At 38.1% G+C, this 25,733-nt stretch overlaps 1 protein-coding gene across 1 annotated transcript in view; it reads right to left on the bottom strand.

Annotated features, from left to right (window-relative positions):
* LOC124253472 (integrin alpha pat-2-like) overlaps positions 1-25,733 on the bottom strand; it is a 111,405-nt gene that overhangs the window by 56,448 nt on the left and 29,224 nt on the right. Inside the window, exon 4 of the mRNA XM_046687257.1 lies at positions 6,608-6,728. Coding sequence (XP_046543213.1) covers positions 6,608-6,728 — 121 coding nt within the window. The remainder of the gene's footprint in view (positions 1-6,607; positions 6,729-25,733) is intronic.

A 25,733-nucleotide genomic window follows, 5' to 3' on the forward strand; every position in this document is an offset into this window, starting at 1 on the left:
TGAAGACAAGAAACAAAAAGTACAGAAAAGGAGAGACTGTGATAAAGCAGGTTTCCTGTCACTTACTTCTGATAGCGAGGCGGAAAGTCCCGCCTGGCAATAGCCGTGTTTGTGAAACTGGTCGGAGACAGGAAGTCGATCCACCGCTGACGGCAGAGGAGGAGGGAAAAAGGTATTAAAGGGGCGATAACTCCTTTGAAAATACATGCACAAGCCAGTTTCCACAACCCCAAAACCTGATGATGATGACAATGTCAACAATGATGATGATGATGATGATGATGATGATGATGATGATTGATGTTATGAGAGGATTGTGCATTGTACTATACATGTGGTTGATGAAGGATATAATTGGTGGATGTTGTAAGCAGGAACAGATTGACAGCTCATATTCAAACTGTGCAAGGATAGATACGATCTATATCTCATAAAGGGATATACGACAGATATTGTCTACAGTGTATAGATGATAAATATTTCATGTCATAACAGCCTCATGCCCCACCCTATGACACAGCACGGAACTGTGGTGGAACCAGAATCAGCTCAACAGTCACCAACAACCTAACTGTGTTGCATTGTTTTTGTTGCATTGTCAAAAGTTGCTAAATTGGAAATATATGTTCTGATGATGAAGTTTGAGTTTGTTTGTGAAACTGGATTGTGCATCTGCATCCCTATACTTCACCTTCTGGCGAATCTAACTCCTGCCTTTCTCATTTATAGTCAAAAAGTTGAAACTGTTGTCATGGTAACCTGAGAGAGGCATCACCATGGAAACAGGAGTGACTTACTGAAGTTATGGTGGCTGAGAAGCCTGACTGGCAGTATCCTTGCTTGTGGTATTGGTCAGCTACGTACCTCCGGTCTACCTCTAGAAAAACCCCATGCAAAAACCATGTGATCATTGAGTTGTTAGTGCAGCACACGACAAAAAGGCAAAGTAAACACGACACACTTGGAAACTCTTCACATGACGTCACGGTCGCAGTTCACCCCCAAACATAACATAGCTTGGCTTGGTAACAACTACTTTTGGTGTACAGGATATTTTTGTACTTTTCATAGTCCTGTCTGTTAATAAGAAATATGTTGGAAATAACTACATAAGTATGTAAGTAAAACTGGCAATGTCACAAAACAGTTCCTACCCTCTCCCAAGTTGAATTACACGAAAAGCATCATGTGCTGTTATCCTTAAAACTCATCATTTTTCTGCCACATGATTGTATTGTAATTCATGTTGTTTGCATGTTTACATAACACATTGCGAAGAGTTTCCAAGTTTGTCAGCTGTGAAGCAGTGAAACGGCGGATCCCATTCTCATGTCAGTCACAGAGAGGGGTGGAAGGTTGCTGCCTCTGCTATTACAGTGCTGGTAACAAAATAATAAAAATGTCATCCTGCAAGATCTTTTTAGCAAACAAATTACATGTTATATATTTGACAAAATAAGAAACTTTTTTAACATATTAAAAACATGTATCTAAAGAATGTTCTTTATAATTTTTGTGTGTTATTTTAAGATTTTATTAATCTATGGGAAATTAATCTATACTCAGTGCTTATATTATTCATATATACATTTAGCCACTGTCTTTTGGTATATTAGCCAAGACATAACACAAAAAACAGATAACATTCTTAGAAATTACTTAGGAATTAAAACACCACAAGATTCAACTATTAAAAGATAGGTTATTTCAAAGTGAAATTATTTCCTGATTTAGTCTTAAATACATGTATCTAATATATACTTTATTCACTAATAAATGTTATATTTCATGTTAATGAATAAATATATATAATTATTACTCTAAGGGAGAAACAGTTTACTAAGAATAATTATTTCATGGCTAACAATTTCAATGATTAAATATAAATCCATATTTTCATTAGGTTAATTAATTGCTGTAAACATTTACACAGAATCGTCTCACAATGAATAAAGTCTGTCAGCCAAGAATCCAATTGACTGACACTTTATTACAATGTCTCATTCCAATATTTCTCACTTAACGACTTCCAACAGCTATCAGATATAGATTTCTTTGCCATACATTTATGAGATTTCTGTCAACAAACTGACAGTTTCAGATTTGATAGTTAAAGTCTCGAGTCACTCTTAAGGGAAAGTCTGCCCCCAGCTATGTGAGAGGCGATGCCAACGTCCTCCTCAACGCAGATCAGTGCTGATCAATGGCTTACATCCACCACCGACGTGAGGAATGAAAGCAAATCTGCAGCCAATAATGAGCTGGTATTAATTTTCTGCTCACTTTCAGGAAATAACATCCTCGCTCCATGTTCAACTCTTGATGTTGATGTTGGTTCGGTGGTAACATTGGAACTTTAAACAGAATTAGGCTAAATGTGGACAAGTTTCATAAAGACATGTAAAAAGTACCAGATATTTTGAGTTCTTATAGTGCCATCAATTTCCTGTGATGATATAGGAGGGAATCTCAGTTGGGGGTTACTGACCTTAACAGACGTTAGTTACTGATCAAAGATACAGAACATAAAACAGACTTAAGAAACAGATTGTAAGAAGAGATTTAGAAGATCTAATATCATACTTATTTAATCAAAATATCAAGTCATTCAAAATCTATTTTCATCTTTATCATCTGCACCTTGGTAACATAAATAGCTTCAAAGTAGAAGGCCTGATATTTAATGATAAACAGAATTTAACCTTGTGTTTTGAAATAAAAACCATCGATAAATGTTATAGTGTGAGTGAGTTTAGTTTTACGCCGCACTCAGCAATATTCCAGCTATATGGCGGCGGTCTGTAAATAATCGAGTCTGGACCAGACAATCCAGTGATCAACAGCATGAGCATCGATCTGCGCAATTGGGAACCGATGACATGTGTCAACCAAGTCAGCGAAACTGACCACCCGATCCCGTTAGTCGCCTCTTACGACAAGATAGTTGCCTTTTTATGGCAAGCACATGGGTTGCTGAAGACCTATTCTACCCCGGATCTTCACGGGTCGATAAATGTTATAAGTTCCTTGTCAAGTCTTTGAGTTTTATATTATTATCAGCTTGTGTTGATATATTTAATATCAAAAATCACTTTAGCCAGGTTCTCTGTGTGAGGAAATATTGCCAGTTAAGCAAGTTTTACTGTTGTAATCTTACTATAACCAATCAATTAAGCACTTTCAACAAGAAAAAATATTTAGAAAGTTTCTAAAAAGGGGGTCCATTCACTCCTCGTGAATCTGAATGTGAATATTGCATAATATATGAATACTAAAATGTATATACCATTAAACTACTAAAAACCCAGTTGAGAGAAGAGTTGAAAAGAAGAATTACTGTCGAGAAAGATGGTGAAAACAACTTAAAACAAGAATGGTTACTTTTATTCTCAGCATAGTTTAACCTCATGTCTGAATCTGACTGTGTATTGCAACATATTATGTTTTGAAATATGAAATTAATTGATATAATAACAACTACAAAGATTGCATCATGTTGTTCCACAGCAACCCACAATATCCAGGCCTAGATTTTCGAAGCTCTCTTATCGCTAAGATAGTCATAAGTACCATTCATGAACATTAACTTATGACTATCTTAGTGCTAAGAGAGCTTCAAAACTCTAGGCCCTGGACTGTATGACTTGGCAACTCACTTAACTTGAGAGATTAGCTGGCTTTTTTAAGTACTTTTAAATACAAGAGTGCAATCAGAAAAAGTTAGTAATTTTAAATGTTTAGCACTTGTACTTGTTGAGAGGCAGCATCCTTCCACAAATATAGGACATGATTATATAACACTATTAAGTAAAACTGTGCTTATACATGAAGATGGCAAAGAAGAACAAGAACGGCCACATCCCAGCAGATGCCAAGAAGGCTACAAGTAGGTGTGCGGGTACTGCCCTACACAGCAACACTACAACCACATGGCAGGTCAGGGTTTGGATCTCAACAGGTGGGTGACAGCAACACCATCCACATTGTCTGGGTATGGTGGCACAGCCTGGTCACTGTCATCTGTTTGAACCATTTTGAACTGCCATTGTTGTAAGCCCAAACCCAGCTGGACAAGCCAGATGTTCTTTACTTTAACACTACAGTTATACTTTCATTTTGGATACTTGTATTACTAGGCAAAATGTTGATAAAAGTTACATTAATTAATAAAATATTTTTGTTTCATTCCACTAGACAGTACTTACTGATAAAAAATTAGCATCTTTAATGTTATATTAACAATTATAAAAAGCAATTACTAATCTACATTGAGGGAAGTTCTATAATTCTAGTAAAACTTAATATTACTTCAAACATGCCAAATAAACACTTGGCCAAATTTTGGTGAGTGGTTAAAATTAAAGGAAATATAAGCCAACAAAGTTATGAAAAATTATCAAACGGAATTTAACTGATGTGTCTGAAATCCCAGCAGAAAAATTTCAGTACTCCTTGTTCAGCCAAGGAAAGATAATCAATGTTAAAACTCAATTTCAGCCAATCAATTCAAATGAACATTTTCCATGTTCTAGAAGTCCATCAGAGTGACATTTGTCATCCAAAGTTCCTAAAATATCCAAATTCCAATTGACGACAGAAACTTAAAACAAGGAATTTCAGACACTTTCTACAAACCATGGGGAATTTTAAAACTGAAAGGGGAATATAGTAGTAAAGAAAACATCTAGGAAAAAACCCAACCCTCATATATACCAGAAAACCCTTCTACTGTATAATGTGTGCATGGGTTGCTGGTGTTGCTGGCTGCAGAAGATGTGTAATGGCTGACCACCAGGATACACAGGCGGAACCGGGCAGGGGACCCACATGTTTATCTTCTAATTACTTTACACCATGATTAAAGTGCAAGTGTTCTGTTCACTGGGTATTCAGAAATGGCAGATAACATTTCAGGCCTTTGTTTCTAGTTTCATGCCAGACTGAGCAGTACCCCTGCTCTATGATGGTGGCATGTAAACAGGCAATTCTGGACCACACAATCCAGTGATTGATATAATGAGCAACATCAGTGACCTCAACAAAGTCACTGACCCTGACCTTCCAATCTATTCAGGTCATGGTCAAGTATTGCTTGCTGGGGTAATGTTCTGATCCGGAATCTCATTGAGCCGGAATCATACTACATGTTTGTCAATCATTACAGCCCTTCATCTCCAGAAATTCCACTGGGATGAGATTTGGAAATTTGAATCAATGTATGGTCTATAAGAGACAAAAGGTTAAACTTGACATAATTATGCAACCTAGTTCTAAAATGTAGTAAAAATTGCCATACAAACATCACTTTAAAAGTGGCCATTAACAACTAACGTCCATTGTGAAATGACACTCAGGCCAAAAAAGTGATATTTGACATCATAAATTTTACTAGCAATTTACTTTTGCCTACTCTAGTCATTTCATCCCAGACCTACTGAATATTTCCCTCAAATAGAACAGAACACGTGCACTTGAATCTTTGTGGATGTTAGTTCTGACATTGCCATGTCTGTATTCTAAGTCCAGTCACCCTTCCCAGTCCTGGGGGACGAATGCCTCATTATAAGACAGAGTAACATACAGGGTAACATACTGTCACATGTAGGATCACATGACTTCCTGCCAGTATACACAAAAGCAAGAATTTATGATAATATGGAAAAAAGATTTCCTAAAATAAACATCCTTGGTTATGGAATGCTATGAAACAATGCAGAACCATGAAAATGTGATTCTTATGTAAGACAATGGTTCTTGCCTCACAATGATAGTAGACCAACTACAATATCACACTGTTCATGATTGACTACTACATCTGAACAACAATCATAACCTTGAGATCAATGTCAAGAAATATTTTGAAACATTTAATAAAGTTTTCTAGTTCTTGCTTCCAAATATATAAACCTCATGAAACCATGTGATATTATAATTATGTCCCAATACTGTCATATTCTAATTGTTAACCTGTACAATTTGTACGATATTGAGACATAAATCAATCTAATTGCACCATTTTATGTTTCAAAAGACTTTTATTTTAACAATTAGAATATGATCAATTAAAGAGAAATGTGAATTTCTATAGTAACAAAACTTGCCAAAAATGACACATTATTCAATAAAATACACATTATCAATATATTATATGCATGTAATAATTATGTAAGCAGTAACAAGCAAGTGATGGCACTCGGGTGACAGAGTCAGGAATAAACAGAAAACATGTGAATTATAGAAGAGAAAACCCCACCACTGCCTAACTGGGAGTTTCACTAAATTTGAAAAATATTTTTTACAGAAATATCTGAAATTGCTATACGCTGTCATCACTTCTTTGATAATGCAGCCACATATGAGCAGGGATTGTCTCAAAACTATTTTGTATTTAAAATCAAAGCAGTATTTTACATTTAATGAATTCAGCATGACATACTGGGGAACATTATGGAAAAAAGTTTCACAATGGCTGATCTATGTTCAAAAACACATGTTCAGTGTTTGAGACAAACCCTTTCCCAACATAAATTTAGGTTATAAATACTTGTAGCACACATGTAGTTTATAACCAGTCATATTCCACGTTGGTTATAACTATGCATATTACCTCTTCTGCATGGTGAGAACTCCTCTGTTCGTGTTGTGGAGGGTTTTGAAATGTAACATGTTCCAACAGGCTCCCTCTTGTTATAATCTTTCGAAAGATAAACATATCTTGGGGCACAGGCCTGAAACATAGAGAGAAATAGTCTGAGAAAATTTGGCACATAATGTCACCTGGAATGGAAGATACGTGTGTTATCTCACATATAATATATGGTACATATATACAGTACAACCAGAAATTATTGAGAATTTAAAGATTGTAATATCTTTAAAAAATTTCACTCATTACTCACGTATTAAATGTGAATATTAGCAGAACATAACTCCAGATTCAAGGTGAACAGTTAGTATTTTGTCAAGTCACCATAGGCAGCAATGCAGGCTGCAATGAGGCGGGGCATACTACTGATCAAAGAAGTTAGAAAGTCGTGGTCCATGCTGTCCCAATATCGGACCACCTCTTCTTTCATTTCAGCAATATTTGTCAGATTTTTCTTATTGACACTTTCCTTCATAAGTCCCCAAACATTTTCTATTGGATTTAGGTCAGGGCAATAGCTTGGCCAATCTAATAATGTCATATTTTGGGTCCGAAACCAGGCCTGTGAATGCTTTGGACAATGTTTTGGGTCGTGTCCTGCTGGAAAATCCAAAAATGTCCATAGAACACGTGAGCAGATGGAAGTAAATGTCCCTCGAGAATATCTGTGTAGCGCTCACTGTTCATATTCCCTTCAAATACACAGAGGGGCGTTGCCCCTAACACAGATATGCCACCCCACACGTTAAATTTCGGACTGTACCTTGGGTGCTGATACAAAGGTTTTTCAGTTTGTTTGGTCCAGAATTTCAGTGTATTAGGAAACAGCCACACAGAACTTTCATCTGAGAAAATCACATTGTCCCAGTTAAAATTTCTATGCTGTAAGCACCAGTTCAACCTTTGCTCCTTTTGTTCAGGTTTCATGATCGGGGATGGAATTCCTCGACTTTTCTGCCAACCCATTGCATGCAGCTCAGTTCTAATTGTCTCCTTACAGACAGCCACAGTTCCTCTTTCAATCATATCCAGCCTTAAGTTTTCTAAACTCCTTTGTTTGTTTTTAGAAACAAAAATACCAAGCCGCCTCCTGTCACCTACAGTCAATTTTCTGGGCCTACCTGCGCCATCTGGTGCTCAATGCCATATCCATTTGCAATATTTTTCAAAACACGATAAACAGTGGACAAAAAGATGCCTGTTCTACTTGAAATCACTTTAGCTGATCTGATGTCCTTGTTATAATACTCTAAAATCAACTTCCTCTTCTCTAAATCATCCATACTGAGGATCACTGAAAATGTCAAAGTAAACAAAGGGGGATAACTCTTCACAAACTAATGAAAAGGATTAACGCAGTTGTCTCTCTTGAATGAAACCAAGCACTTGATAGCTGGTCAAGGTTGTTTATACTAGAAATCCAATTAAACATATTCCTAAAATTCTCAATAATTTCTGGTCATACTATACTACAGTATTAAGGCTGGTTAGGTGGCCCAGCAGATGTAGCCCAACATGCAGGTTCTATTCTTTGTATACCCCAAAATGTTACCGGAACGGTACAATAAATCCTGACTCACTTAATTTCAGAACATATTTTCTTCAAACTAGTACATGCAATGAATGCACTATTGTGACTTGTGGGTGATGATTCGAAGATACTGCAGCTTGTTGTACATAGAAGGATCCCTGGGGTAGTTTTCAATCCAGACTTTCCCCTATTATGTCTCTATGTTTGTCAGCACCATATCTCTGTTGGTGGCTTTTACCAAAGTGATAAACATCAGAGAACTGCGTTACTTTGGGTGTTGCTCCCCCAATAAACAGACACGTTGTGGTATAACTGGAGTACTGTTCCACGCCGCATTGAACCAAACTCATGCACTCATTCCTCAGTATAATATTGGTTTAGGGAGAATGTAAATTATATCATTACAGAGGATTACTTCAGCAATCCTAGACTCTCTGTATATTATGTAGCTTTACAGCTATGGAATTACGTCAACAAATACTCACTGGGTCCCTGTGACCTACAGCAAGGGCAAACATACATACATATCTATATTTGGTGGCGAGACTCAAACACAAATAGTTCTGAGTTTTACTTGCCCAAATTATGGTGTGATTTCTTGTTACATACAAGAAATGTTTTTGAGTCAGGACTGAACCACTAACATATTTCACCTGGATTTTGGTTATCTAGAAGGCACTAAGGTTCAGCTGGCCACCCTGCACCCCTCTGTAGGAATGAGTATGGCCCAAGCACCTGCCATGCAGGAGAAGTGTTTACTTGGGCTGTAATCCAATTTAGTGCATCTGTAACTGGCTGGGAGTTTGCTGAATAAACTCATGGGTTTCATTTGAAAATCTCCAATGAAAACAAGAATGGTATTTTGTCTGACACTACTCTACAGTATAGCATGGCTAATGTGGTATTCTTAATGAGCCAATAATTGAATAAAAGACTGGGCGATATTTTCATCAGAAAACAAATTACTCCTCAAAACATATACCAAAGCAAACTTCAAACTCACTTCTTTCCCATTTTATAATGTTACTTAAGCACTGCACAAATGTTCAATGACCATAAGATATCACTGTACTGTGAGTGAGTGAGTGAGTGAGTGTTGATAACACAAGCCGATCACAACCCAGTCACAATGTCCAAACAGCTGTACATTACTGAAAGCATGATGACTATCATAAGTGACTAGATCTGCACTTGAAGATATACATATATTGGCAGGAGTGATAGTGCTTCAAGTGTTTTGTATCCCAGATTCCCTGTTTGTGATGACACAGTTCTCAGCTTCATCTTCAGATATGGATTCCTTGAAAAGACAGAGATCTATAAGTGACACGTCCTGACAACAACCACCTGTCATGATGATACTGATGACTGGACTAGTTCACATGGAACTGACTCCGGAAATAAAGACACTCCAAAACTGTTGAGAAAGTCCCTCGTATCTGGTGCTGAACCCTCCCCTACCTTGGCACATCTGACTCTGGTTGAAGTCTGGTCTAAGCCTGGGTCACAACTGGACATGAAAGGGGTGTATTATTCATAATCAGGGCTCTATTTATTTACTTGCAACTCATGTTGGAAGGAGCTTCAAGCAGAATGACCTCAAGCCTTTCATGGCAGTGAGAAGCTTGATCAGACTCCATCCTTTTGCACTGCAGAATCTTCAAGATATTGTGTTTAATCCTGAAGAGATTCTCAAGTCGATAGCCTTACCGAGTGTCTGTCCTAGAACTGTTGAAATAGACTCATCTTCAAACCCAATGGTAGTCTGTCTCACAGTCCCAGAACCACATTCTTTTCTCTACTGCCTAGCTCTCCCTGTAATACTAACGCCCTAAATGAACTAAGTCCAGTTTACATCGTAATTTCCCATCTGACTGGGGCTCCTTTTCAATTTAGATGGGTTTATTTTTTACTATCAATATTATACATATTCAGAGACTAAGCTTTAGTCTAATCCAATGGAGAATCTCGGCCTTCAAGGGTGTGTTTTCAAAGTTTAGAGAAGATTCTGTCATCATCTTAGATAGATTCTGTGGCATATAGTATTACAGAGTGTCTGTTCTAAATCCTTAGTGAAAGATTCTATCATTAATCCTAGTGATGATTCTATGGAATATTGCATTACTTAGTGTCTATCCTGAAACCTTGGAGGAAGAAGGTTTAATCCTACAGAGATTCTTCAACCTTAAACCCAACAGAGAGAGAAACAGACAGGTCATTATTTCTAATTGAGAGAAATTCTTTCCTGATATTTGCCCACCATAGCCAGGCTGGCATATGTAGGCTCCATTGTCACTCAAACTTTGGTGTTAGCTGCAGAATATAAAATATTAGGTAATAACTAGCAGTAACGACGTGGGAGAATCTTGTAATAAAAACTCATCACATCGGCCATATTGGCCACTCCCCACTGCTCGCAGCAGTCTGGTGTTGTTGATGAGAGAGATAACCTGGTAACAAGGGAGAAGCTTTCACCAGCATCAAACACACAGACCTGACCAAATTAACTACCTTTTGCAGAAGCCATCATCATTTACTCCCAGTTATTGAAACATTAAAAGAAAATTCTTTGAAATCTGAATGTAAAAAGCTATGTAATTGGTCAACAGCCTGGTAAAGCATTCTTTAAAAGTCTTTGAAATGTGTCGTGTGATGGTAAATAGTTTTAATGAAAATGTCTTCAACATAAATGAAAATGCTTTTAGGTTGTCGGATGAATGAAAGGAAAAATAACGAAGACATTCCATGTTTCCATCCAGAAGCACAGGTGCAGGCATTTGGGAATAATATCAGACCGCAGTAAAGGGCATGTAATAAATCACACAAATATGGTATAAATCTTATAACCACACATACTTTTCAACCATCATAGGCAACCCTTAGACCTGCCATTCACAAATGCCCCGGAAGTATAGAGAGAACCTTGAAGGAGGTGCACTTCATTTGTGGATCAGTCCACTGAGAAAATAGGGGTGTTGCCAACTGTGACCCAAATTAAAACTTCAATGTTGAAGCAGTGATGGAGTTTTGAATGGTTTATCTCCCTTTGTAGTGTCTGGATAGGATATTCCAAGAAGAGGACAAAACAGTTTTCATGGAATGCCTTAGAGGATTACAAATGCTTCTCTTTAAACGCCATTTCAAGCTTAAAACATACATCGCAGTGACACATTGAGCAGTTTTTATGTTAAATCACAGTGTGTCAGCTTGATGTAGCAGTATTTCAGTTATATCCTGGTGTGTCAGCTTGATGTGGGAGTATTTCAGTTATCGGTATACAACAATAGTCTCACGTGGTGCAGGTCCAGGAAGGTTACCACTGTGGAAAAACCCATGAGCATGTGTCAAGATTTGACAAAACCAGAAACCAAATCATACCAGGTCTCTAGACAAATGCTTAGTCTCTGAATATATATAATTTTAATAGTAACAAACAAACCTGAACCTGAGGAAATCTACACTTGCTTCATTTAAGGCGTTATCCTTGCAGGGAGTGCTAGGTGGTAGGGGAAATAATGTGGTTCAGGGATTGTGAGACAGCCTAACCAGGTCTCCAGCAACTATCACAGGATTCTGGCATTGGTTGGTTTGTTGTTTAAAGCTACACTCAGCAATATACCAGTTTCATGTCCATGGTCTGTAAATAATCCAGTCTCGACCAGATAATCCAGTGACCAAGGTTTTCGGCTTGACGAGTGAACGCTTTACCCACAAGGCTACCTCACTGTCTCTCGGGGCTGAACTGTGTGTGTGTGTGTGTGTGCGCACGCGCGTGTTTGTGTGACAGAGTTTAGTTTTACGCCACACTCAGCAATATTCCAGTTTTATGGCTCTGGTCTGTAAATAATTGAGTCTGGACCAGATAATCCAGTGATCAACAGCATGAGCATTGATCTTTGCGATTGGGATACGATGACATGTGTCGACCAAGTCAGTGAGCCTGACAACCCAATCCCGTTAGCCACCTTTTACAACAAGCATGAGTTGCTGAACCAATTCTAACCCAAATCTTCACAGGTCGGATTCTGGCTAAGTAACTCAACTCTATACAACAAATTGTGGTACTTCAGATGACCTGTGTCCTATGCCTCCATTCCACAGACTACTTGAACACATCTAGAGTAATGGTGACATGATAATGGTCGTGACAACACTTTAAACACTCTTATTTCCTCATATTTGTGTCATTGTCCTGTTGCAAGTATCTCTTCCTGTTTTGCTATCATATTACCGTGTTAGATTTCTTACCACCAAATGTTTGCTGCAGAATGCATTACAATCAGCACCAGTCATACAACAAGTAGCAGGGAGCCAGTAACATCACAGTCTGACTCTGGCCCAGACAAACTAATGGTTGATGGTATGAATGAATGAGTGAGTTAAATTTTACTCTACTTTTTAGCAATATTCCAGCAATATCATCACGAGACACCACAGATGATCTTCACACATTGTGTCCATGTGGGAAATCGAACCCGGGGTCTTTGGAGTGATGAGCGAACGCTTTAACCACTATGCTACCCCACCATCTCGGTTGATAGTGTGAGCACCAATCAACAGCAGCAGGTCATGATGACACAGGCAGCCATGGTTTAGTTCCATACAGAAATCATAGTGCTAACATAAGGTCTATCATTAGTGTCCTATTTCAACGCAGGCGTCCACCATCTTAGTGCTAAGATCACTTTGTGAAACCAATCCTTGGTCACATGGCATACCTTAACAAGCATCAAGTTTGAGTTTGTAGTGATAAATTCAGATTATTGCAAGGGATAAGAATAGGTGAACAAAACATTTATTCTCCATGACCAGACTGATGTACACATGCAGCACAGACGACCCGTTCACAATACTCTGTGGCTGTCTACTTCCTGTGTCAGGTGTTGGGGTACCGCGTTTTTTATCTCATGTTCACATCTCACATAATCAAATGAGTAATCTTTAAAATCCTCCCCCATCCATCTATTTTTGCCAGTAAATGACAACAGACAACACGACTTGTCCTGTACTTCCCAGATAAATTTAACATCTATTCAAGATTTCCTGAAATAATACAGAACATGCAAGCCAACGATGACTAAAGATAAACTCCAGGATATTCCGGGAATGTCAGCTGATGTATATATACATAGAAGGATGAAATTTGTCATCTGTTCCTTGTACCGAGGAGGATGTCCAGGTTTGTTGATTTTACAGAAACATAAGAATATTGACCTGACTATGACCAGATTTCTAGAGAAATATATGTGACCACATATTTATGAAAGTGTTGAATGCGGAAATTCAACTGAATGCTATTATTAGAACTGCTGGAGACTTTTAGCCACACTCATAGCTCTGGGTTGGGGTGATATATCATTGAGTGATGCTGCTATAGTATAGGAGCTTTCCAACTCACTAACTCACCCACCGACCAAAAACCCACTCACTCGCTCACTCACTCACTCACCCACCCAAAACCCACTCACTCACACACTAACTCACCCACCCACACAAAACCTACTCGCTCGTTCACTCACTCACTCATTCACCCACCCGCTCACTAACTCACCCATCCACCCAATACCCACTCACTCACCCACTCTTCATCAAGTCAGGGAAGATGTGTTTTGAAACCTGTCAAAATGAGGCCCAACATTGGGCTGAATGTCTTTATGTCTGGGAATGCATGCACTATGATCAATATTGCAACTGGCTGTACCCAGAGTTCAATGCCATCTGAATCAGTTTCCTGAAGGAGGCTCAGAGCCCTCCACTTGCACATGCTACAGTAATTAGAACACGCACAGCCGGGACAGAACACAGGGTTCTTGTCTCATATTTCATACAGGCAATCCTTCCTAAATGACTGTCAAACATTATTTCAAAGAAATGAAAACAAAGCAGTTTGTTCCAAACTTAACCTTTTAACATGAGGTTGGGTTTTCGTGTTTAGAAAGATCCAAGCATAATGGCCACAGTGATTACTATGTCTCCAAAACTAAACATGTGACCTGTATAAATGATGCTAATAATTCTACTTTGCTGTCTAGAAGAGACCTTGACCTTCCTCAGTGTAAACTGATGATGCTGAAAGTCACATGGTCAGTATACAAATATATGTCAAACTCTGCAATACAAACAAAAGAGACTGGCAATGACTGGGTATAAAATGTTATAATGCCTGATTTTTGGGGTGATAAAAAGATAGTGACATTTAAACATCCTGCTGCAAGACCCTAAGTTATCTCCCTTCAAACTGCATTACAAACATAATCTCTAAACATAAACACTACAAGCATCACAATATTTTGGAATCTGGTTGTTGTGATGATGTAATAGTTTAAGAGTGAGGAGGGCCAACAGAAGGATTGTTTGCACTAATAAAAATAAAAAGAAGAAATCTGGATGTCATCACTTTCAAAGTGATGATCCCAACTTGTGAGTCGGCAGGACAGGTGAGGTGGTAACCATTATATAATAGCAGCCACAACCATGCTGATTAAAAAACACATCAAGTTACTCAAGTGAATAAAACATATGTTTTAAATTTTAGCAAAATAAAAAAATTTTTAAAAGGGCATATTTGGGAACGTTAAAGTCGTTTACCACATGACCAGCTGTTTGCCATCTGCCCCAGAGCAGCTGGAAGACATGTGACCCCCAGCTGACACATGGCAACCATGTGTGATTCTCTGCCTCCCATCATGCATCAGTGATGCCTACCTGACAATTAAACAATGTGAATAGAAGATGGTCACAGAAATATGTAACTCGCCAAGGGTGAAGACTGTGGTTAATCCTGAGATCTGTGGCGGACTGAAAGTCTGATGACAGCATGGGAAGAACACACATGTAATAAAACAGTTATCACCCTCATCCAGGGCGATACAGACTTAAACACTCCAGGTGAGAACGTTAGTCCATAGTGCCCGGGAGAGGGAGCCCATGACTGATTACACGTTGGCCATCACTGCACGTTACAAGACAATCCAAAACCGAGGACCAAGGCTTTCCTGTCTCTGTCCTGCAGCATATTGATTACATGGTGCCATTTAGAAAATGGTCAAATGTAAAATATGCTATATTTGGGATTTCACTTTCTTAGTAAAGTACAAATTCTAGTACTTTTTGGATTGAGTCCCATCCGGGATTCGAACCCACAATTCAGAGTCAGGCACCTAATCGCCAGCACACAAAGTCAGCCATCTAACCCACTCAGCCACCGCAACTTCCACCTGCACATTGTTCTCCAGGGTAACAACAAAGATACCAACCCAACAAACCAATGGATACAGTGCTCCTAAGTGGTATAAGTAAATATATACCATCCTAACCATCGGATGGGCTGCAGTGCTCCTAAGTGGTATAAGTAAATATGTACCATCCTAACCATCGGATGGGCTGCAGCAGTAAAGCTAGATATCAAGAAGCAACCCAAAAATGAAACAGCTGAGCTGAAGGCAGATTGTACTGCTGTGTAGATGTCCGCACAATGGGTACCTAAATACCGATACGAGAAAACCATCACAGAGAGTGATGGAGACCCGCAAAATATAATAAAACGCTTAGGTTACATGACGTGACCAATACTCAGAGCTAACGTCTCATTCGACTTTAGTCATTGAAGGAGTATGTTGACAACATAGTTGTCAGAATCCCACACATAGCTGCAGTACCACCTCTGATGATGATTGTGTCCGTCAGTTGGACAGCTGCTCTCTGCTGAACTGACTTCCTAACTTATTTATCAAATCTTATCACATGAAATTAAATACTTTTATTAGGTTGCATCCCATCTGAGATTCAAACCCAGAATCTCAAGTCAGACACCTAACTGCCAGCACTTAACGTAAAAGTACAACCTGGAATCTGTTATAATCCCAAATATAACATGCTGCTTTATCATATCTTACCACATGAAATCCACACACAGTTCTGAATAACAAATTAACTGCTATAATAAACAGACATTTCACCCAAAGGAAACAGAAAAACCAGTATTTTCTAACAAGTGAAACAAACTGGTCAATCTCAATTGGCGTCAGTTTTCATTAGCAGTGAATCAAACACAAAATGTAATTATCTCATTTTAAAAAAAGGTTATTGAACCTCAATTGGTGTCAATTACAATCAGTGGTGAATCAATAACCACAGAGTTTTCAGTAGCGGAGCTTGTATGCCTGATTTGTGCAGTACTTACTGGGTCAGTCCTGAACACTACACCAGTCACTGGTCGTCTCATCTTCTGTGAACGTCCATCAACAGATACCCGCTATTTCAAACACATTCCATCAATCGGCATTTACTGCCGCCATAGTTCACTGTAGCGACAACATGTTGCTGTAGTATTGACTATATCATGGAAAAGGTACATAAACTCACAGGAATTCTACAGTTAGGCCGTAATAAATTCATTAAAAGATTTTCATTCATTTCTATTAAAAATGTTATCATTTATTCCCTGCAGTTATCTACTTCAAGTATCTGTGAACACTTACAGTTACTAGATGGATTCACATCTAGCATGGTTGTTTGGTAGCTGTACATGTACAGTGTACGGCATCAAGTAAAATCAGAGGAAATTATCTTCTTGTCTTTTTTTCTTTGCTATTATTTATATTGCTTTAAAACATATCTTATTAACATTTCGTCTGGATTGGACAAAAGCACATCTTGCTGACTGGACTCACTCCAGAAATATTTCATACATATAATCACATCAAATGTTTCTGCAAATGTACCAGAAGATAAGGAGAAAGTATTTAATGGTCAAAATCAATCACTTCTTCAAACTGATGGATTCTGTGGCTTGCAATAATCTAATTGTAGACTGCTCACAAACTTCATTTATACCTAGTTAACATCTAACACATACTGTATAAACTTTTCACCACTTTTTGAAACTTCAGCATTTGAGAACAGAATTCAGAATTTAAAGGTCATTCAAGAAAATGATGAAAGTGAGTGAGTGAGTGAGTGAGTTAAGATTTTAAGTCACATCAGCAATATTTCAGCCATATCGGCACTAGATGAAAGAAATAACCTCTCGCCTATGGGTATTGGGAAGAATAAAAATAGTGATTAGCCAGACATGAGCAACCATACACCACAAATACTTAACTTTTTACTATTCAGCCATATCTGTAATGCAGTCCATTGCTTGAATAGCAAAACAGCAAATGTATTATTTAGATCATCTTGATATGTCTGTACAATAAACTATGTTTATAACGATAAAAACAAACTGATGGACACACAGCTTGCTACTGTACATATTTGTCAAAATGTCTTAATGAACTTAATACTGCAGACTAATATCAGTAGGCCCTTCATTAGCAGTTGACTGTGATTAGAACCATAACCAGTTGTGAGGACAACTGTATACAACTTATCTGGACATGAAACAAGAATTTTATTCAACTCACAATGACTGGCATAGAGTGAGTGAGACAGTATAGATTCATGATGTCTTTAGCAGTATTCAATACTAGTAAATGTCCTGCTACATTAAAGTTTGTAGTTATGTTAGATACCTTGGTCCAGAGTTCCCAAACCTGTCCTGCCATGTTACCCAGGCACCCAATGATCATAAACAAGTCTACGTTGAAGCATGGGAGTCACATAGTTATGGTGGCATTTAGACTGCTCGGTGAAGAAGTCCCATAACCGCAGAGCAGACGAATATGAAGGAAATACTTGTGGCTAGATGAACTATATCTGATAAACCCTGGACCAGACATGGATAAATTAATCCTGCTATCTGAGATATAGAAAAACCCATAAACCATCACACTGGCAGCTTCCAGGCCTGGCAGATTATTGCTGGGATGATCCAGGAAGATAGGAGGCATTCACATCTGCCACTGCAGCATTTGCTTACTGAGTGTGTCTGGTTGGAGGATTCATGGATGCTTGACGATACTGAAATCTTGTTATCATGAACAGAAAACCTACTGCTTTTGTGGTCTAACAAAACTAGAGATTCTGTAAGTGAAAACATGCACAGAGTTAGAACATTGTTGACTGCTGTACAATTTGACATATAACAGACCCTACCCTGATACAATTTATGTGGAAAGTTTGGAGCAGACGCCAACTTTGAGTTTACTTCATTACATGCGTGTTCATCGTTTCATCAATTTTATGAGAATGATTTGATCCCGATGAAGAGGAGTTATCACACAGAAATATAAAAAACAATTTCATGAAAGGGAGTCAAAATGGTAATCAATAGGTTTTAATCATTGTTGAAAGTGTCCTTGAACTTTCTATCGCTTCAGAACAACAATATGTCATGATAAAACTCAATTTCCACCTTGTCTGTTTTCATTCAACAGCTTTGGCAGCACCAACATGATATTACCTCCATGCCATTACTAACGTGGTATAACTAATGTGGTATATCTGCCATGGTATCACTACCATGGTATAACTAACGTGGTATAACTAATGTGGTATATCTGACATGGTATAACTAACGTGGTATAATTAACATGGTATAAATGACATGGTATAACTGATATAGAACTGACATATTTTTTTGCAGAATTGTACTACTAAAAAGACCCAAATATTTTATGAAAATATTAAGATTAGAAATATAAATTGACAGCAAAAGAAGATATTTTCATATCATCAATGGAGAAAGATGCAGTAGATAATGATGCATTAAAAAGTATCCCCCCAAAATGTCTCAAATCACAAACACATCCCCCCTTCCCTCTTCCATGTCATAACGAGACTGACTAAACATGTGAAACCAGTTGACTGAACACTTCCCCTTGTGTGTACCAAGAACCAGCTACAGAACGGGAAGATCAAAGCTGGGAACATGTCATCCCGGGGACCTGGCTATAAATGTCTGAACAGCAGTCAGAGAAGCAGACGACACATGGGGAGAGCAGACAACACAACCAGGAATGCAGACAGCATGGAGTGTAGACAATGGCCGACTCTGATTCCTGTAGCATGATAACTTGATCAAAACAAAATTAATCTAAGATTTAAAGAATAGATGTGTCCATGATATTCCTTATTCTAGTTCACCTTCCAGTTTATACATGTGGACATTCTCAATGGTGCCACCAGAACAGTTCTCTGTCTTGCTATACAGGGTTTCATGATCAACAGAATGGAAATTCCAATTTCTGCTGTCTGCGTTGATGTGAGGTTGATGTGTCTACGAAGATGATTTGAGTAATACCAAGAAACTGCAAACTCAAAGATTTCAATATCTTCCTGAATCTTAAATTAATTTTCTGGAAGGTTCATAAGTGGAACAAGGCTTTTGTTTAGAACATATGTGGTGTCAAGACTAAACAAATCATCATCAACATATTGCCATTGACTGATGATCTATCTATGTAGTTACTTTTCTAACATATTCATAGACTGGTCAAACAAGTTGTGCCAGGAGACCTACTGCCACACAACCAATCATCACACAGTATCATCACCATGTGGCAACAGTTCCAAGACGTATCTCTTGCTGGGGAATATTGTTTCGTATTCCCAGGTGTAGAGTCCATTAACAGAAAAGCTGATATCTAAACTTGTTGAAAGACATTAAGGCCAATAAGATGAGCTCAGAGACAGCTAATTCACATCAAAGAAAGCTTTGATTGATCTTTTTCAAATATAGACTTTGGAATCTATCTACTGAGAAATCTAATTATAAAGCCATTAAGTTTTTCGTATAAGAAATAAAAATGTTCACTTAATAGCACATTCATAGATCAAAAGTGTTTTAATTAATAAAGATAGTCTTTACTGCTTTACTATCTAACTGAAAGTATATTTGTTTCTTGCATCCTTTAAGTGTTTGCCAACTGGCAGACAAACCTCTACAGAAGTATTCAAGGTATTCACAAACTGAGCTAAGAGGCGATGGGGTAGCCTTGTGGATAAAGTGTTCCCTCGTCACGCTGAAGACCCAGGTTTGATTCCCACATGGTTGCAATGAGTAAAGAGCATTTCTGGTGTCCCTTGCCGTGATATTGCTGGAATATTGCTGGAATATTGCTAAAAGCAGTGTAACACCATACCCACTCACTCACGTACTGTGCTGACAATCATGGTGAAGGCATGGACTGCTAGCGGAGCCCAATGAGTGTTCCAGGCCTTTCTCCCAGTTCAAACACACCATTTCTGTTAGTTTGTTTTACAATTCCTGAACCACATTATTTCCCTTCCACCCAGACTCCCTGTAATAAAGCAAGTCTAGATATCCTCAGATTTAGAACCTCCTGACTCACATAGGTCTCCTACTTAATTTAATGGAATTATTATAACAAAATTATAAATATTCAAAGACTAACTTTGTCTACATTTCTGTCTCTGAAACCTTGCCAGTTAAATTTGGTGTTTTAGCATATATTTCCGAAGTTTCTGAATTAGACTATCAATTGTCCGACTTCCATTTTTGTGGAAGCCACTGTGGCTGAGCGGGTTAGGCGTCTGACTTTGTGTGTTGGCGATTTGGTGCCTGACTCTGAGAGTGTGGGTTCGAATCTTGGATAGGACTCAACCCAATAAAAGTACTAGAATCTGCACTTTACTGAGAAAGCGTAATCTCAAATATAACATATGTTACAAGTACCATGACAAAACGGGCAGTTTTACTCAAATATTTCAAAACATCACACTCGCAACATATACCCAATTAAAAAACTATACCGATGCCAAGCCACGACGTTGTGCAGAGACTCTCCTTACATGATGCCTGGAATATATCCTTAATTCCCTAGGACAATTTCAACAGAGATAATTTGTAAATGGCGAAAGTCCGGCACCATTACACATATCTGTATTGATCTCGTTGTCGTGGAATCAATAATTTCTCCACTGAGGATAAAGCGACAAAACGTTTATGTAATTCAAAAATGAAATTAAGTCAGAAATACACCAAGAACTTGTCTGTCTGGGTAGAAAACTTGAATAATCCAAACAAAACGTTGAGCAGAATGAAAGGAAAGGTTGATCCGATTCATTAGGCAGTGAAAGCGAGAAGATCTAGCCTATTACGAGACACATGTGCCAGCATCTTAATGCAATAATATCACAAACTTGTACAACTCCAGTAACGTCAGCTCACATCTCTCAGTATTGGCAGTGTGGACGGAAATCAAAACGGATGATACATTGTATGACTGACGTTGCTGTGAGTGCTCCCAGCATTTTCTGTAGTGTGCAGTTTCTATATATACTATTCACACTTTGTTAAGGATCAAATCATTGATTCAACAGAAAACTATGATGTGGGGTCAAATTTGGTTTAAATATCTAAGCCTATTGTAAGCTTGGATCCAAGTTTTCAGTAAGTCATTTCATCTGGTGGATCCCCTCCCTGCTATTGACAGGTGTACTTGTCAATGACCCGTGCCATGATTTGCAAAATGGTTGGTTATTTATCCTGTTTTAAATGGATACAATTTCAAATTATAAATCTACGGTTAAGTAACGTTGCAAATTTTTGTGATCCTTAGCAAAGTGTGAGTAGTATATATGTATGTATGTATGATCTATTATCATACCTATTATTTTCTACAATCCATTTATTGTATATACTATTATATGATTACCTGATGAACAGCAAGAATTAGCTCTGAAACGTCGTATAAAGAATACAAAAACTTATTATCCATAAAACACCCAACTTCTAAAAGCCTTTCAAGAACTATATATATGATAGTGGGTGCTATATATACGATCGTTTCAATCTTTTGATTATTTTACAGGTGTTTGATGTCCACTACTTCAGTGATGCCAACAAGCATAGGTATGGTGCAGACATACCATAACCGGAGTGAGCATGGGATTCGAACCCATGATCACAGGATTCTGGTAATCAGTACTGGACCATCTGGGTCACCTTGCCCCAGTAATAGAGACTGTAGTAAATGCAGTCCAACATCCAAGGACTAAGCAGACAGTATGCCCTCTCCTAACCACAGCGTCCATCAGATGAAGTGTATCTCTTTCTTGTGTCATCCTCAACAAATTCTCCAACATGGCAACAATGTTATGATTCAACCACTAAATATATCAGGGGTATGATACAAGCTTTATCAGATACCAGCGATATGGGAACCTTATCAAACACTACTAACCAAACAACTGCTAATTAGACAGAACAACATCAGAGCCCCTTGTGGACATGCAGTTGGGCATAACCCTGATTGTACAGGGGCAGTGGCTGATTAACACCAGACTCCACCTCTTCAAACTGTCTTAACTTAATTACTCCTGGCCACAGCTTCGTCAGACATTTGTTTGTACATGCATTTACTGGCCACTGGCGGTCTTCGTTTGGCATGTTAATGGATGTCATGGCAACTAAACTAAATTTAACATTTTGGATTGTTGTGGTAAAGGTTTTCAGTTATTGTCTTCAAATGGCCAAAAGTCAGCAGTGGTAATTTCATTGGGAGATCGTAAGTGATAATAATTCTTGTTATGTCTACAATGAATGTCTACAACAGAGAACTTTGGTGGAACTTTATAGTGGGGTTTACAGTGCCTGTCCATATTGGCTGATCAAGATGAAGGTAGAAGTGATCAGAACTTTATAGTGGGGTTTACAGCGCCTGTCCATATTGGCTGATCAAGATGAAGGTAGAAGTGATCAGAACTTTATAGTGGGGTTTACAGCGCCTGTCCATATTGGCTGATCAAGATGAAGGTAGAAGTGATCAGAACTTTATAGTGGGGTTTACAGCGCCTGTCCATATTGGCTGATCAAGATGAAGGTAGAAGTGATCAGAACTTTATAGTGGGGTTTACAGTGCCTGTCCATATTGGCTGATCAAGATGAAGGTAGAAGTGATCAGAACTTTATAGTGGGGTTTACAGCGCCTGTCCATATTGGCTGATCAAGATGAAGGTAGAAAGATGAACTTTAAGGTAGCCTGTCCATATTGGCTGATCATGAACTTTAGAAGTGATCAGAACTTTATAGTGGGGTTTACAGCGCCTGTCCATATTGGCTGATCAAGATGAAGGTAGAAGTGATCAGAACTTTATAGTGGGGTTTACAGTGCCTGTCCATATTGGCTGATCACGATGAAGGTAGAAGAGATCAGAAGTTGGAACACTGGCACCAAGGTAATCAGTGTTTGCATATTTCATTATGTTTCGGTAGGTTCCAGATACAAATTATACAACATTACATAGAGTTCCTGTTGGTTCATTTCAAACATTAACAGTCGTTTATATCGTCTGACAGTTGGGAGAAATGTCAACTCCCTGCAGATGCAGCTAAAACCCTTTGAAGATTCATCTGTCCATTGTGAGAGTTATGTCCCCTGTTTGTCGCTGCTCTCTGAAGCTGTACATTTCAGTCCCCTAACAAGCATTAATTGTCTCCAAGCCCACAGATGCTAATTAACTCAGGTAATTAATGTGTCTGTCACAGCAGGTGGAATCCATAAACAAGATACGTGTACAGCCAAGAGAATGGGTGACAGACCCACTAGGGGATCACAGATCTTAATGTAACATGCCTTTATGTGTAGTATCATTCACAGACCATATAAGGATGTATTCTAATATTATGAAACTATATTGAGAGATGTTATGCAACAGTACTGACAAATATTTTTGACGCCATAGCATAAAATATTATTTTGGCACAATATTGTGAAAAATGTTTATGACAGAATACTGCTGAATATTAATGTGAAACAACATATGCTTATGAATCAGTACCATAATATATGATTATAAAACAATGCTATAACATATTACACTGACACAATATCAACTATTATCATGAAACAATACTATGAAGCAAACTAATTGTTTCATGTGCCTTGTATCTAGTTTCCAATGAAGAATTCTTGCTATTTCACATCCAAAATGTCATAATGCTGAAATAAATAAAAAATCAAATTGAAATACATTTCAAAGCCCATTAGTCAATCTTACAATCAAACCAGTATGTGATCTCAAGTTTCAATTTCACTTGGAAATCACGTCATCTGATGGAGTAATTTAAACCTTTAAAACTTCAACTTTACACAGTGTAATAGTTCAGAATATGAAAAGTTAAATGTGTTCTTTTGATAACGTTCATGACCAAAAATAGCTTCAAGCGTTTGTGGAATTTAACTACTTCTTATCTTACTCACGCTGGGAACCATCCATGGTAAAATCAACATCAATAGGAAATCTAAGTTTCCATCACAACGAAATATTTGTCGTAAGGAAAATTGAATCATCACTTAATGTTAAACCGGTGTGTTCAGTCTGGTAAAACTGTGCTGAAGTTCACGACAATCACGGAAATATATCATTTATAAGACATTCTAAACATCTTGTTTGGTCATTAGGCACATTTATCTGCCTTCAGCATGTGCAGCCTTAACAGTGTATCACGTGATCAACATGTCATACACGTGATCAACATGTCAGACAACAAATAAGAACCTGATATGGAAAACATGTCCCAGTTGGTCTGGTATTGACATGGGTGGTACATTCCCAATGTGAGAGCTGAGTAAAGGAGTATTTTTCTTCATGAAAGAAGAGTGTCGCTGAGCGAGTGAGTGTTTTACGTCACATCAGCATTATTTCAGCTCACAGCGATGTCACCAAGTCTGGGCACATACACAAGTCCATTTTAATAACACAGTTTGAAGGAGTTTCCTAAAATAGATATTTCTTCATTACAGTATTTATTCACAATTAAATAATCATAACACAAAATTTATAAACAAGCAATTTGTCACACACATATATATCTTCAGGAAAGAAAGACAACAGTGTTATTGATGGTGAGGGATGGAAAATGGTACAAGGCTTACTAGACAAAAGCCAAACAACAGTTTCTCATGAAATGTGCAAGTATAGTACTTATCAGAGTCTGTTCTGTTGTAAAGTACCACAAAACATACACTTCATTATTTCACTCACTCACTCACTCACTCACTCACTCACTCACTCCTGTGCTCCATACCAGTGAAGGTCCGGGTTAGAATATTGATCTTCAGTAACCCATGCTTGAGGCGACTAACGGGATCGGGTGGTCAGGCTCGCTGACTTGGTTGACACATGTCATCGGTTCCCAATTGCTCATGCTGTTGATACTGGATTGTCTGGTCCAGACTCGATTATTTACAGACTGCCGTCATATAGCTGGAATATTGCTGAGTGTGGCGTAAAACTAAACTCACTCACTCACTCCTGTGTTCATTCATGCACTGAGTGTCTTTGAAATGATAGATATCTCTATTTCTCGATATACCATTCAGGATTTGATGCACATGTATCTCGGTACACTGGTCACAATGAAATATGTATCTCAGTACACTGGTCACAATGAAATATGTATCTCGGTACACTGGTCACAATGAAATATGTATCTCGGTACACTGGTCACAATGAAATATGTATCTCGGTACACTGGTCACAATGAAATATGTATCTCGGTACACTGGTCACAATGAAATATGTATCTCGGTACACTGGTCACAATGAAATATGTATCTCGGTACACTGGTCACAATGAAATATGTATCTCGGTACACTGGTCACAATGAAATATGTATCTCAGTACACTGGTCACAATGAAATATG

Source organism: Haliotis rubra, unplaced genomic scaffold (assembly GCF_003918875.1).
Source record: "Haliotis rubra isolate DU_JTF1 unplaced genomic scaffold, ASM391887v1 Scf541, whole genome shotgun sequence".
NCBI classification, from domain to species: Eukaryota; Metazoa; Mollusca; class Gastropoda; order Lepetellida; family Haliotidae; genus Haliotis; species Haliotis rubra.